The sequence below is a fragment of the Necator americanus genome, chromosome I (assembly GCF_031761385.1).
Source record: "Necator americanus strain Aroian chromosome I, whole genome shotgun sequence".
NCBI lineage: Eukaryota > Metazoa > Nematoda > Chromadorea > Rhabditida > Ancylostomatidae > Necator > Necator americanus.
In genome coordinates, this window is record NC_087371.1 from 1,821,210 (window position 1) to 1,837,028 (window position 15,819).

A 15,819-nucleotide genomic window follows, 5' to 3' on the forward strand; every position below is an offset into this window, starting at 1 on the left:
ATGCCCGCCGGTTTGATGCCGTTGATATCGAAAAACGTAGGTCTTTGCATCAAAAAATAGTATATCGTAGGGATAATTGAAATCCTGAAGTGCAGGTGCACTACGGAAGTGAACTGTTTCCAGTAAGTGAGGACAAATGGTAACTAAAAGCAGGTTGTCCGAGCTCCCAGGAGAGGAGGAGAAGGAGGAGGATTAAAAGTTTCCAGGGAAAGAGGGGGAGAAAGAGGAGGAAAAGGAGGAGGAGAAGGAGGAGAAGAAGGAGGAGAAGGAGGAGGAGAAGGAGGAGGAGAAGGAGGAGGAGGAGGAAAATGAGGAGGAGGAGAAGGAGGAGGAGGAGGAAAATGAGGAGGAGGAGAAGGAGGAGGAGGAGAAGGAGGAGGAGAAGGATAAGGTAGTGGGGGAGGAGGAGAGGAGGAGAGGAGGAGGTAGGGTTAAGTAATCAAAATAAAAACGTTATTCTAACGGTTGGAAAGTGAACGCATGGAATTATAAGAGGATGTTAGTGAAAAAAAAAACAGAAAAAAGTAGAAGCGGGAAAATACTGAATAATGTTTTGGATTGTTTTTTTCTTGGACATTGTTGCAACTTCGGAAACGTGTAAAGGACTAATACAAAGATCTTCATGAATGATCATAGCATGAAAGACACAGTTTTTCACGACGATCTCAGTTGTAACGCGCCACCTCTGCGCACGTGCCGCATGCACGTGCGAGCGGTCGAAGATTGAAGAGGTCTCCTCAACCATTCAAGCCTATTCAAGTTGAACCAATGAAAAGAGTGCTGAGTGAACCGGAACGTGTACGTAGAGAAGCGTTCTAACGAATCTCGTAGCAAGTAAAGCGGTTCCCACGATCTTTTTTTTAGGACGATTAGGGAGAGGTTAGCGGAACCACCCCGAATCCCGCAATTCCTGACCCTAGCTCGGGGTTTTCCCGCGGATTTCCTTACCACGTCAAATTCTTGGTATGCTGCTTTCAAGTAGGTAGCGAATTTTCTCGCGCAATACAGAGAGACTCCTCTTTGTGATTCATTTTTCGTTTGTTTCCGCTACGACTCAAAAGCGTTGCACTCGACATACAAAATGCACAGAACTTGTTCCAATAGAAACTGGAAAAGAAAAAGTCGTCGTTCGTTAAAAAGCGAAGTGCAAACGAATTTAAAAATGCAAAACTTGTTAGAAATGAAACAGTCCGGCCACTGCTGGCCTTTTAATTCACTTCACTGCTGAATAATCGAAGTTATCATCGGAAAACTGAGCTGACTAACAAAAAAACATAGGTCGATGAGCAATGGTGAAGTATTATGTAGAAGTATGAAATGTGGATTCTGACAAATTCACAAAAATGTCATGAAAGCATTTCAGTTGGTGGCATCATATATTTTTCATGCACAAAACAAAGGGAAGTTCTTCTAGCGAAGTCTCACAAGAAAACGGTAGATATTCATGAGGTGAAAATAAAAAAAAAGAGCCGATAATTGATTTGAAACATGTCCAGAATACTCTACCATGATAATTATAATTTTTCAAATTTTTTCAGAGAATAGAGGTATGAATCTCAGGAATAAAAAAATTGTTTCCTTCCTAGATAGCAGCAACAAGCTTTTTTTGCGTGCATACGAAGAAATACGAAGAACTCGGTACGAAGAGGTACACAAGGAAATCAAAAACCTCCGTAAACCGGTAACTTTTCTTCAGCTCTCCAATTTCTGTCCTCCAAAACTCATCTAAGGGGATTTTCTGCGCTACTCACGACGATGGCAAGAACATCTGGCTTTGGCGATTCGTGGAGCGATTCGGTATGTTATCAAAAAATTATTAAATTACATACTCAAAAATAACGTGCAAAAAAAAATAGAAAAGGACCCAATTGGTGCCGAGTGCGTTCAAACGGGTGCTGAGTCATGCGGAAGCAAAAGCCTGCGTTGCATCGGGCATGCGTCGCGTCTACCTGGTTGAACACATTTAGAAGATGTTTGTGAGTTTTGATGTTTTTTTTTTGAAAGAAACGTAGGGTGATCAACTTCCTGGATACCTTCTCTTTTTTAGGTGCCCAATACGATGTTTGAATGGGGAGAGAACTGTTGGAAATCTTTGGGCGAAGTGAAATAGGTTGGTTAAGAAATAAAGGAATTAAGTTCACAAAATTGAATTTAAAAAAGTAAAAAAGAAGAAATCTGCAGTGGTAGCCTAATGGATACTACGTCGTGCGTCATGAAATTTTTTAGTTCGGTCCTTCTCTGATGTTCTTTCTTTTAATTTCACGTGCTTTTTTTGTTAGAGAAACCTAACATAGGGTCCCATAGAGTATTGAACATCTCGGCTACAGCTTTACGAGGATGTGATTTAATCAACAAGGTCCACAGTTTGCTTCGTAAGGTTTTTCCAGGCTATTATAACTATTTAGCAATGCAACGATCGTTAAACTTCTTGGTAAAATTTATTTGTACTATATAAAATACAAAAATGAGTGAGTCACTCCGTAGATGTCATTTGGCTTCCAGAAAACGAGAGAATTCCGCTCTAAAGTTGATTTTTCCCCACCTGTCCTTTAAGTGTTGTTCTAATCTACAATCTGGATCACTCGCTTCTTCCACTTCATCCATTTAAACCAGGTTTTCCACTCCTTCCATCTCTAGTTCATGGAGGATCCGACGGTGCACTCCTGATGTGGTCTGCCAGTTTCGTTTTTTTACATTATTTTTTTTTTTGAAGAATGGTTCCCGGGGTGGAAAGCGGGTCCCTCAACGCAATCCCTCGGCGTGTAAAGTGTGGACGTTGTTGATTGGACCACATCTTCACCACCTTACATGTATCGAAGCGTTGTATACCGTTAGGGTTTCAATGTTCAGTTATAACAGAATAAAAGGAGCATACGAAGAATAAAAGGAAAAAAAAGTGAAATCACAGAGGGAACGGATCAAAAGCGCTACTACTTAGGTCAGGATAATATTCATCCACTAAGCTACCAACCCCTTCTTCATTGACTTCTGATCGTTCTCTTCGTTAAATTGGCTGTCTCTTTAATTTTGGTCCTAGCGCCTCATCCTCCTCCCTCAATCTCAATTTAAACAACTCACACCTACATACTTTCTGCATCTACACTGTGCACATAAAGTTTAATGTGGTCGCGGTCCCTGTATCTCCGGATCAGACACTGATCTGGACAGTGAGCAGGTTCTGGTAAGCATAAAAGTGTAGTTAAACGACTCTCATACGGTAACATTACGGCAGTAGCACGTGATTCTCGGCTGTTTGAATAATTTCATCCGGAAAAACTCGGTTGGTTGAAAAGATTAACACCGACGTTTTCCACAAATATAGCATTTTGCATTCTGCGGAATCGGCAGAATCAGCAGAATAACACTTTATATAGTTCAAAGTAAAAAATTTCCCATAAGTATATAAATAGACGGTATGGGCAAGGCGAACACTTTTCCTCCCTTAACATAACTTAGCGAAACTCGAAACTCGAAGAAAAAAAGACGAATAATGGGCTGAAGTAAGGTAAATAGAAAATCTATAAAGACATAAGGCAGTTAAGGTAAATAGACATATAAAAGTATATGTGGCCTCAATCAATCTGTCCGTTATGAAGAAAGAATGACGACATTTACAGAAATGAGATTAGAAACAAGTTCCACTAATTTCCTAATTGATTGGCGCTGGACAACCATTTTGGGATTTATGAACTTGTTCGACTTTATGAATGAAGGACCGTCGAGGTGGGATGAACTCGTATGAGGCCTTGGCAGTGCCATGTCGATGTACCAAACAAAATTTTTTCCTTCCAAAAATTTCCCTAATAAGCTTGGCAACAATTTATTGAAGAGATGAAAAACATCGTTTGGCGTAGGAGTGGGACCTTTGAACCATCAACTGTGGACACTATGTAGTTAGGAGCTCCTTACCATTAAACTACACACACCAATCCATGATTAATGTATGTATATAGTGGCTATAAGGCTATAAATTGAATTACTGTCGTCCGCGACGTAGGAGAATTTATTGTGACGGACCGATACGATGAATAGATCGGTGAGAACTACAGGAATATCATGGAGGAGCTCAATAAGAATTTGTCAACATCAACAGGAGGACGTTTCAGAGGACGTGAATAAGATTTTGGTAGGATTTAGAAATTTTCTTCGGATAACAAAAAAGACACCATTAACACCACAATATAAAGTTATGGCAATAATTCCATGAAACACATGAAACGTGGTGGCGTTGGCGATGATTAATCACCGATCAGAAGAAACCGGTCTACGACGGTGGTTTGTAGACAGCGGGTGGGTGATGAGAGCCGTGGAGACGGGCGGAGTGGAGAAGTCGGGTTAGAAATGTCGGCCCGCAGATGACCTTATCATGAAAACCGTGAAGACAAGAGACATACACACTCATACGACGCAGGGCGTTCCTACCTACCTACTCTCAATCAATCGAATCATCCAGCACAGCAGGTTCACGTCCCCGGCCCATCCTTCTTCCATCAACAGCATCCGACCGACCACTCACTCACTCGCTCGCTCGCTCGCTCGCCCCGCTCGTCAAACTCCATCATCGATGTCTTAATGGGATTTATTGCCTGTCGTCAACAGTTAGCCGTTATCGGCGAAATTTCATTCATTGACGGGTTCGGACGGAGTTTTATATAACGTAATTTTGTAAAGAACGAGTGCAGCTCAGTCGGTAAGAGGTTCCGCTACACCTGTACGATAGATCGGAAGTTCGAATCCGACCCAACGCCAGAAATTTAATTCTTTTAATTTTTTGTGATATGGCGCCTTAGTCGTCTCGTCAGCAGCTTCAGAATTCGTCCGGATCGTCTTTCAAATATGCACGATGATGATAAATCTGCTGTTAACTATGGTCCCAAGCGCAAAATTACACATAAACGCATTTGAAGTTATCTTTAAACTGCACTCTGTAAAATAAAAACTCTGTAAATATACTCAAATTATTACTTTAATATAACGTAAAATCAAACGCCTACGTAAAATTCTAAGCCTACAATTTTCTCCTCGAATTTTGATACGGAGTTCAAAAGGGTAATTCCTACCGTACCCTCTGTATCGTAGAAAAAACGATTTTTTAAGTATAAAACACATTGTAGCTTAAAACTGTAGACTACAACTTCGTTGAATTAATTAAAATTTGTTTATTTTAATCAAATTCGTGTGATTGGATGAATTATGATTCTTGCTCTACTCATGTTTTCTTCAGAGTCAAAATTGTGTTGAAGCTAAGGCTTCCACTCCTAAAACTGGTGTCTCAGCGTTCAGCGTTAGCCAGTCACCTATATTTGTGTTGTACCGGTGGAGCTTTCGTTTCACTCTGTAAATTTATTCTTATTTCTAGAAAGTCACCCTTATTATGGAGAGAATGGGCTGCAAAGTGAAGTTCACAGAATACATAGAAATTTGCTTTATCTGACAACAGTAGTGTGTGTCTCTGCTGCTGATGGCTACTTAGGTTTCACTGCCGGAGGCGGCCCCACTACCACTGGGGGATGAAAAGGTGATGTGAAAGCAACGAACGAAATTACCACCACTGTTACAACGAAGAGAAGTGAAGTGTAGAAACCCATTCTGAAAGTTTTTCCCTGGTATTACCGTTGTTTTTTCTTTTATTCGATTAAATGAGAAAAATTGAAGAGAAACAGTGCCAAAGAAGTACTGAAGCTGAGCACAGTTGACGGAGAACAGTTGATTGATTCAGCGAAGCAAAAGCTGCAAACCGAAGTGACGAGATGCTGGGGACCCGGTTTATATCGCCATTCAATGTTGATATCCAGGAATATATTATCTCCTTAATGACAGAAGGGAAAAGCTTTAATGGAATTGTGAAACAATGCTCAAACGACTGATCGATTTTTAATAGGGAATTAAAAAAAGAAGGTGACAAAATTTGCATAGATGTGCTTTCGAAATGTGCTGCACATGTCCCGACCAACTCGATCACAATATGTTGGATACATCTTTAGCGAAAATAGTGAGGGGGATTAGGTCGATTATCTTTGTCATAGTCTGGAGATAACAATTCTCCAGTTTGCATCGCTCCGGTCATGGCCTTTAAATAAAGCGCCACTTGTTACGTGAAAAATAAAGGACGTAGGTCAAGCTCTCCTCCTACGTGTTCGTCGTTCATCCGTGTTACACGTCTTGTAACTTAATAAAATAGTATTATGAATAAGAGACGACTTTTGCAGAACCTTACCCAACCCATAAATATTTAGGAATAATAGACGTGCTTTATTTTCTCTTCTTTAAATCCCTTCTTCGGCCATTCAGAACCGATTCGCTTAATTGGCCTCTGATTGTTCCAAGAGAGTTCTTTGCTTCTGCCGTAAGGAGGACAGATTGCAGAAAACTCATTTCTCATATGTGTGCAATTCATTTGTATCACAGGTGTTATCACACAATGAAATAATTTAATACGTGATCGAGTTGATCGAAACTTGGGAAACACATTTCGAAACCATATCTATGCAAATCTGTCCGATTTCGTTTTCCTTCTTTTGCTATTAAAAATCCACCAGTCTTTTGAGCATTGTTTCACTTTTCCATTAGAGCCACCCTTATGACTCCTCCGTGTATCTATTCCCTTCTTCGTTCGCCTCAAGTTGGTAGGATGCCGTTATCAAAAAGTGGAAGAACGCATGCAAACGGCTGCTTAAATAGTAGCAAGATGTTTATGTGATCTGACGTGGGACGCTATTTTTATCAGTAATATGATGTCTTTCATGTCATTTTATGCCAGAACATCATTCTTTGATAAGTGTTTGGGGGAAAACAGAAGGAAAATCCTTATTTATTTATTTGTCTATTTATTTATTTATTTATTGCAACTGCAGGTGTCCCACAAAACAAAAAAAAACAAGATGGAACAGAGCTCGTTAGAATTTCGCCTGAATTTTACACAAGACTGGCTCTTCAAAGCATGAGGAGTGGTGGGTTAACAGGTTATTCTCCTGTTACAGAAGGTGCAAAATCATCACGGGAGATCCTTTTCCCAGACCCGGAACGCTACGGTAGATAAACGGATACCAGGGTTCCGGTGACTAAATTAACCTCAAACGGAGGAATCCGTCAGGGACCCTGGGCGAACGGGTGGGGGACCTCAAGCGCAAGGGTTCACCAACTTTGCTATCCTTGAACTGCTTTCCACTACCAGGAGAGAATAAGGACCAACACAATAACCAATAAGGACTAAGGGAGTTTGGACGAATTTGAAAAGGAATCGAATCAAGGCAGAATTCCAGCGAGCAAGTGTCATAATGAACAACAAAAAAAGAGGAACAAAAACTGTGAGCTAAAAACAGATACCAATCCAATGCTTATTGTGGACGCTTGTTAGAAGAGGAACTTGCTCCGCGTCTCTGAAACAATGAGATTTTTGGCCTTCTTCATATCTAGAATAGATAGGACATTCAATCTGGATAGCCTATCTTTGAATATCTTTGAGTTTGGACTAGACATAATTTCAGCTGGAAGTAGATTAATCCAGCGCGCAACTCCACAGAAAAAGGAGTTAAACTTAGTTAAAAAGAGTTTTCGTCTGAGTTTAGGGTAGTGTAAATTGAAGCTTCCTGTTCTCCTGCTAGTTGGTCGGAAAATCCAATACTTGCTTGCCTTTAGCTTAAATTCCATTCATAGGATCCGAAAACCCAAAATTAAATCGTCGAACGGTAACACTGTTGTTTTTCGCTTTATTTTAAGAAGTTAGAGAATTGAAGAGTGTTAAAAAGGCACTGAATTTAGTACATTTAATTTAGTACAATTCAGAACAGTTGATAGATTAAGCACATGAAAGTCTGCAGACTGAAGTGATCAGATGCCGGACACTCCCTTTATATTGCTATTCTACGTTGGAAATAGCAAAGCATCGATGGACCGGGCACGTTATGAGAGAGATAGACGATAGATGGGCCAAAAGAACGCTAGAGTGGATCCCAAGAGACGCTAGACGCCCTCGAAGGAGACTGCCGACGTGATGTGTTTGCTGCACAGATGGAGTAGCTGAGAGCTCAGCTTGAGAGAGCCCAAGGATCTCTTTAACGTCACTCGCCATGTTTGACAACATCTTGGATGACAATGGCGAAGGAACGAGTGGAAGAGATACTGGGGTTCGCACGTAGCAGTGAAAACGGGCGATCTAAGTAAGTAGGATAGGAATTCCCTTCTCAAAAGCATCAGTAGTAAAGAAAGACATTGTCCTAATACTTCTATAGGTTCTCTATAGGTTCAATGGTATGGAATGTTTATTGGCGTAAAGCGAATAAAGAAAAATATGAATGAACTTGTGTGCAACAACATGTAACTGCGTGAACGATGACGATTCGGAAGAGTTTGTCTTTCTTTTTTCGTTTCTTCTTTCGGTGGAAAGTCTCAGCGTTCAACCCTAGGTGGTCACCTATATTTGTGTTGTACCGATGGAGCTTTCGTTTCACTCTGTAACCCTTTTCTTTTTTTTTCAGATTGCTCTAATTGTGTAGAGGATGAGCTGCAAAGTGAAAGTTCACAGAATACATAGCATTTTTCTTTATCCGACAACACCGGGATACATCTCTATTGCTGACGGGTAATTAGCCCCGAATTGCATTCCAAGGTGATGGCTGCGGCTTCGCGAAAGCAACGAACGAAACCATCGCCATTGTTGCCAAGAAGACAAGTGAAGCGTAGAAACTCATTCTGAAACTATTTTTTGGTAACACTGGTGCTTTTAGTTTACGGAGTTAAAATATTGAAGAGTGTTAAAAAAAAGCACTGAAAAATTAGTACAATTCAAAACCGTTGATGGATAAAGCAGAGAAAAGCCTGCAGACCGAAGTGGAGAGATGATGGGGACCCGGTTTATATTGCTATTCTTCGTTGATATCCAGGAATACATTATGTCCATAATGGCAGAAGAGGCAAACAGCTTTAATGGAATTGTGAAACAATGCTCAAACGACTGATGGATTTTTGATAGGGAAGCAAAAAAAAAAGAAGGTGACAAAATTTGCATAGATGTGCTTTCGAAGTGTGCTGCACATGTCCCAACCAACTCGACCACTTACTAGATTTCATTATGTGATAACTCATGTGATACAAATGAACTGCACACATATGAGAAATGAGTTTTCTGGAATCTGTCCTCCTTACGGCAGAAGCAAAGAACTCTCTTGGAAGAATCAGAGGCCTATTAAGCGAATCGGTTCTGAATGGCCGAAGAAGAGACTTGAAGATGAGAAAATAAAGCACGTCTATGATTCGTAAATACTTATGGATTGTGTAAGGTTCTGCAGAAGTTGTCACTTATCAATAATATTGTTTTATTAAGTTACAAGACGTGTAACACTAATTCACAATACGTCTGCGAGAGGAGAGTTTCCTGAAAATAAGTTGACTTACGTCCTTTATTTCCTACTTAATAATTAGGTACATGCGGAGCCCCATCGTGGAAATTAGGAAGAATTTTCGACTGCGGAAGCACAGGAAAAATCCTGCGTAGTTTGCTCAAACACGGAATTGGAATTTGAAAGATTGCTTCATCTTAGTTTTGAAAATGATAAACCACGATTTCTCTCCGATACGGTATCTTAGTGGATTTCTCCTAGCCCTACAGGAAATCATCGAGAGCGGTCATGAACAGGGCGATGCAAACTGAAGAATTGTTATCTCCAGACAAAAGATGACAAAGACAATCGACCTCATCTCCCTCACTATTTTCGCTAAAGATGTATCTCACATATTGTGATCGAGTTGATTGAAACTTGTGCAACACATTTCGAAAGCACATCTATGCAAATTTTGTCACCTTTTTTTTGCTTCCCTATCAAAAATCCATCAGTCGTTTGAGCATTGTTTCACAATTCCATTAAAGCTGTTTGCCTCTTCTGCCATTATGGACATAATGTATTCCTGGATATCAACGAAGAATAGCAATATAAACCGGGTCCCCATCATCTCTCCACTTCGGTCTGCAGGCTTTTCTCTGCTTTATCCATCAACGGTTTTGAATTGTACTAATTTTTCAGTGCTTTTTTTAACACTCTTCAATATTTTAACTCCGTAAACTAAAAGCACCAGTGTTACCAAAAAATAGTTTCAGAATGAGTTTCTACGCTTCACTTGTCTTCTTGGCAACAATGGCGATGGTTTCGTTCGTTGCTTTCGCGAAGCCGCAGCCATCACCTTGGAATGCAATTCGGGGCTAATTACCCGTCAGCAATAGAGATGTATCCCGGTGTTGTCGGATAAAGAAAAATGCTATGTATTCTGTGAACTTTCACTTTGCAGCTCATCCTCTACACAATTAGAGCAATCTGAAAAAAAAGAAAAGGGTTACAGAGTGAAACGAAAGCTCCATCGGTACAACACAAATATAGGTGACCACCTAGGGTTGAACGCTGAGACTTTCCACCGAAAGAAGAAACGAAAAAAGAAAGACAAACTCTTCCGAATCGTCATCGTTCACGCAGTTACATGTTGTTGCACACAAGTTCATTCATATTTTTCTTTATTCGCTTTACGCCAATAAACATTCCATACCATTGAACCTATAGAGAACCTATAGAAGTATTAGGACAATGTCTTTCTTTACTACTGATGCTTTTGAGAAGGGAATTCCTATCCTACTTACTTAGATCGCCCGTTTTCACTGCTACGTGCGAACCCCAGTATCTCTTCCACTCGTTCCTTCGCCATTGTCATCCAAGATGTTGTCAAACATGGCGAGTGACGTTAAAGAGATCCTTGGGCTCTCTCAAGCTGAGCTCTCAGCTACTCCATCTGTGCAGCAAACACATCACGTCGGCAGTCTCCTTCGAGGGCGTCTAGCGTCTCTTGGGATCCACTCTAGCGTTCTTTTGGCCCATCTATCGTCTATCTCTCTCATAACGTGCCCGGTCCATCGATGCTTTGCTATTTCCAACGTAGAATAGCAATATAAAGGGAGTGTCCGGCATCTGATCACTTCAGTCTGCAGACTTTCATGTGCTTAATCTATCAACTGTTCTGAATTGTACTAAATTAAATGTACTAAATTCAGTGCCTTTTTAACACTCTTCAATTCTCTAACTTCTTAAAATAAAGCGAAAAACAACAGTGTTACCGTTCGACGATTTAATTTTGGGTTTTCGGATCCTATGAATGGAATTTAAGCTAAAGGCAAGCAAGTATTGGATTTTCCGACCAACTAGCAGGAGAACAGGAAGCTTCAATTTACACTACCCTAAACTCAGACGAAAACTCTTTTTAACTAAGTTTAACTCCTTTTTCTGTGGAGTTGCGCGCTGGATTAATCTACTTCCAGCTGAAATTATGTCTAGTCCAAACTCAAAGATATTCAAAGATAGGCTATCCAGATTGAATGTCCTATCTATTCTAGATATGAAGAAGGCCAAAAATCTCATTGTTTCAGAGACGCGGAGCAAGTTCCTCTTCTAACAAGCGTCCACAATAAGCATTGGATTGGTATCTGTTTTTAGCTCACAGTTTTTGTTCCTCTTTTTTTGTTGTTCATTATGACACTTGCTCGCTGGAATTCTGCCTTGATTCGATTCCTTTTCAAATTCGTCCAAACTCCCTTAGTCCTTATTGGTTATTGTGTTGGTCCTTATTCTCTCCTGGTAGTGGAAAGCAGTTCAAGGATAGCAAAGTTGGTGAACCCTTGCGCTTGAGGTCCCCCACCCGTTCGCCCAGGGTCCCTGACGGATTCCTCCGTTTGAGGTTAATTTAGTCACCGGAACCCTGGTATCCGTTTATCTACCGTAGCGTTCCGGGTCTGGGAAAAGGATCTCCCGTGATGATTTTGCACCTTCTGTAACAGGAGAATAACCTGTTAACCCACCACTCCTCATGCTTTGAAGAGCCAGTCTTGTGTAAAATTCGGGCGAAATTCTAATGAGCTCAGTTCCATCTAGTTTTTTTTTTTGTTTTATGGCACACCTGCAGTTGTTTTCAACAAATAAATGAATAAATGTGGATTTTCCTGCTGTTTTCCCCGAAAAGTTATCAAATAATGATGTTCTGGCATAAAATGACGTGAAAGACATCATCCTACTGATAAAGATAGCGTCCCACGTCAGATCACATAAACATCTTGCTACTATTTAAGCAGCCGTTTGCATGCGTTCTCCCACTTTCTGATAAGGGCATGCTATCAACTTGAGGCGAACGAAGAAGGGAATAGACACGTGGAGGAGTCATAAGGGTGGCTCTAATGGAAGTGTGAAACAATGCTCAAAAGACTGGTGGATTTTTAATAGCAAAAGAAGAAAAACGAAATCGGACAGATTTGCATAGATATGGTTTCGAAATGTGTTGCACAAGTTTCGATCAACTCGATCACGTATTAGATTTCATTGTGTGATAACACATGTGATACAAATGAATTGCACACATATGAGAAATGAGTTTTCTGGAATTTGTCCTCCTTACGGCAGAAGCAAAGAACTCTCTTGGAACAATCAGAGGCCAATTAAGCGAATCGGTTCTGAATGGCCGAAGAAGGGATTTAAAGAAGAGAAAATAAAGTACGTCTATTATTCCTAAATATTTATGGGTTGGGTAAGGTTCTGCAAAAGTCGTCACTTATTCAATAATACTATTTTATTTAGTTACAAGACATGTAACTCGGATGAACCGGAGCGATGCAAACTGGAGAATTGTTATCTCCAGACAAAAGATGACAAAGATAATCGACCTCATCCTCTTAACTGTTTTCGTTAAAGATGTGTTCCACCTATGAAAGCTTCTCTGTTCGTTTAAAATTCACATGTTAATTCGTAAGAAAATAATATTTTTAATACGTGATCGAGTTGGTCGGGACATGTGCAGCACATTTCGAAAGCACATCTATGCAAATTTTGCCACCTTCTTTTTTTTTGATTCTCTATTAATAATCGACCTGCCGTTTGAACATTGTTTTACACTTCCATTAAAGCTGTTCCCTTCTGTCATTAAGGAGATAATATATTCCTGGATATCAACATTGAATGGCGATATAAACCGGGTCCTCAGCATCTCGTCACTTCGGTTTGCAGCTTTTGCTTCGCTGAATCAATCAACTGTTCCCCGTCAACTGTGCTCAGCTTCAGTACTTCTTTGACACTGTTTCTCTTCAATTTTTCTCATTTATTCGAATAAAAGAAAAAACAACGGTAATACCAAAGAAGAACTTTCAGATTGGGTTTCTACGCTTCACTTCGCCGCCTCCGGCATTGAAACCTAAGTAGCCATCAGCAGCAGAGACACATGCTAATGTTGTCAGATAAAGCAAATTTCTATGTATTCTGTGAACTTCACTTTGCAGCCCATTCTCTCCATAATTAGGGTGACTTTCTAGAAATAAGAATAAATTTACAGAGTGAAATGAAAGCTCCACCGGTACAACACAAATATAGGTGACTGGCTAACGCTGAACGCTGGGACACCAGTTTTATGAGTGGAAGCCTTAACTTCAACACAATTTTGTCTCCGAAAAAGGAATGAAAAGAGCAAGAATCATAATTCATCCAATCACACGAATTTGATTAAAATAAACAAATTTTAATTAATTCAACGAAGTTGTAGTCTACAGTTTTAAGCCACAATGTGTTTTATATTTAAAAAATCGTTTTTTCTACGATACAGAGGGTACGGTAGGAATTACCCTACATATTGTTGTCGGTGTTGTCGAATAAATCTGAAGTTCGGCTCTCGTGCGAATTTTATGAGGGCGTTCAAGTCTCAGAACAATCTATCATTTAACAAAAAAATTAACAACTTCAGTTTTCTTGATTTCTTAAATTACTACTTCAAAAAAGCAATAAAATTGGCGGATTGCAGAGGTCCCATTATTCAGCTCTGCTAACGTCGGTTCATAGATGAAGTAGTGTATTTCCTGGATTTTTTGAGAACTCATTTCTTAAACGCCTCATGAGGAACGTGGAGGATTGTCATATACGCTCATACATCCACTTGTATAGAATGTTTATTAACATAGTTTTTAAACAGACTACAAAAAATATAAATAAACAAAACGAACTAAAATTAAAGAATAATGATCTCGATGACCAGTGAAAAACTGAACTTTACGGTATTTGTCGATAACATTCTTTCATAATACACAATGTAAATAACAAATCAATTCTTTATCAAAATGTCGCGTTTGAAAAAAAAACGCGGGTGAAACGCCGAAAATAAATTCCTCTAAATCATTCATTTCGCTTCGTGTTTTAAACCGGTTATTGATTTCTGCTTTGCTAGATCGTGCCAGGAACGCAATCAATCGATCTCGTATAGCTTTCGGGAGATAAAATTTTGCCGCCAGCGCCTAATGAACGCTTCTCCACTTTTTATTTTTAAGCGAATATCTGACAACCGTTCTATGAATCACTGGGCTACCATATCCAGGTCTACCGTAGCTGGACTGCGGTGATGGTTGTGCAATGTTCTGCTGTCCTACATAGGATGGTTGTGGGAAAAATTGGGATTGCTGTCCAAGCCCAGATCCCATAGGAAGATTACTGGATTGGAGCATGGTTTGCGGCATGGTTTGTGACTGACCAGGCTGGTGGCAACAAGGTTCTGAGGATGCGGGATTGAACGTTTGTGACTGTGCGGCGCCTGGAATGTTTTGCATTTGGTCGTATGGTGGTTGTGAAAAAGGTTGGTTAGGTTCGGATACGGAAGGATTAAAAATTTGTGGACTCGGCTGTGGAACGTTTTGTAGTTGTTCGCTGGCAGATTGCATTGAAGGTTGAAATTGTTGTAAATTTTGTGCAGCGCTGTAGGATGGCGGCGGTGGTTGCGGAATGAACTGCGGACGTCCGTAGCCGCCTCGTTTTGTTCTGGAATAAGAAAATAATGAGCACTAGGCGGTGGGAATGTTTGGAATCATCCTTTTCCATCCAGAAACAGCTTATTATTGATGAAGAGAACAAACTTCAAGGTGCTTGGAACCGCATTCAAAAAAAAGAGGAGAATTTTCTTAAAACTAAAAAAGTGTTGAAGTGTGAAGTTTCTTCATACTGTGCAAGTGAAAAATGCTCTTAGTTTTATAAACATGTTTTGTTTTTCTACTCCTAATCCGATTTTCCACCACAAACTCACGAAAAAAAATAGTTTTCAAGAAAGTTGAAATTACACAAACCGTAGAATAGCGGGGGATGCGAACGGAAGCACGCAGAACACAAGTAGATATTTCATGTTGATGAAGTTTAACTGCAACCACCCTGTCCCCTTAAATACTCTCCACTTAAGTAATTCCCGATGTGAAATTCCCCGAACAGAATTGAGGGGGCCTAAAATCAACGTTTTTTCACCTAACAAAATGACTCACAACGACAGGAATTCGTCCGAAATCCTTATGGAGAAAAACGTTCCGGTTCATACATCGTTGATGTATTTGACTTAATTTGAGCAAGAAATTTCTGAGTGAAAAAAGAGAAAAAAGTGCAAAAATGGCGTTCATTGACTGGATTGAGAGAATTGACTCACGTGCTACGTCAAACAATTACTTAAAGTAGAATCCAATGAACAAGACGTGAATGTGGGGTTACTTTTACCTTAAGCTAAAATTTTCTGTAATTTAAAAAAAATTAAACAAAATGAACAATAAGCAAATAATAATAAAATAATAGTAGTAAATAATAACAAAATAAATAATATTTTTTAGAGGTGCAATTTTTGTAAGTTTTGATCGATTACCATCCGCCCTGTTCCTCGCCACCGAAGAACAACAGGAAAAAAGCTTCCTGACGAGTTCTAGGGATAAAATCTTTTTTACAGTTCAGAAATCCCTGGAAACTGTAACGGATAAAACGTCTCCGTTAGATTCTTCAGTCATGAAAT

General features: G+C 39.9%; 2 protein-coding genes across 3 annotated transcripts; one reads left to right on the forward strand and one right to left on the reverse strand.

Annotated features, from left to right (window-relative positions):
- RB195_004215 (uncharacterized protein) lies at window positions 1-10,216 on the forward strand (the record flags this gene model as incomplete). 2 transcript variants are annotated; one of them, XM_064180755.1, is made up of 3 exons in its annotated part: window positions 1-40; window positions 207-391; window positions 10,094-10,216. In XM_064180755.1, the coding sequence occupies 3 exons, from the start codon at window positions 1-3 to the stop codon at window positions 10,214-10,216; spliced, it is 348 nt and encodes a 115-aa protein (XP_064033234.1). The 2 variants fall into 2 exon arrangements, with proteins under 2 accessions (XP_064033234.1, XP_064033235.1); XM_064180756.1 differs by lacking the exon at window positions 10,094-10,216 and having other exon boundaries at window positions 207-439.
- A 4,083-nt stretch (window positions 10,217-14,299) lies between these two features.
- On the reverse strand, window positions 14,300-14,719 carry RB195_004216 (uncharacterized protein; the record flags this gene model as incomplete). The annotated part of the gene is made up of 1 exon (XM_013449670.2): window positions 14,300-14,719. The coding sequence occupies one exon, from the start codon at window positions 14,717-14,719 to the stop codon at window positions 14,300-14,302; it is 420 nt and encodes a 139-aa protein (XP_013305124.2).
- Window positions 14,720-15,819: the final 1,100 nt, after the last annotated feature.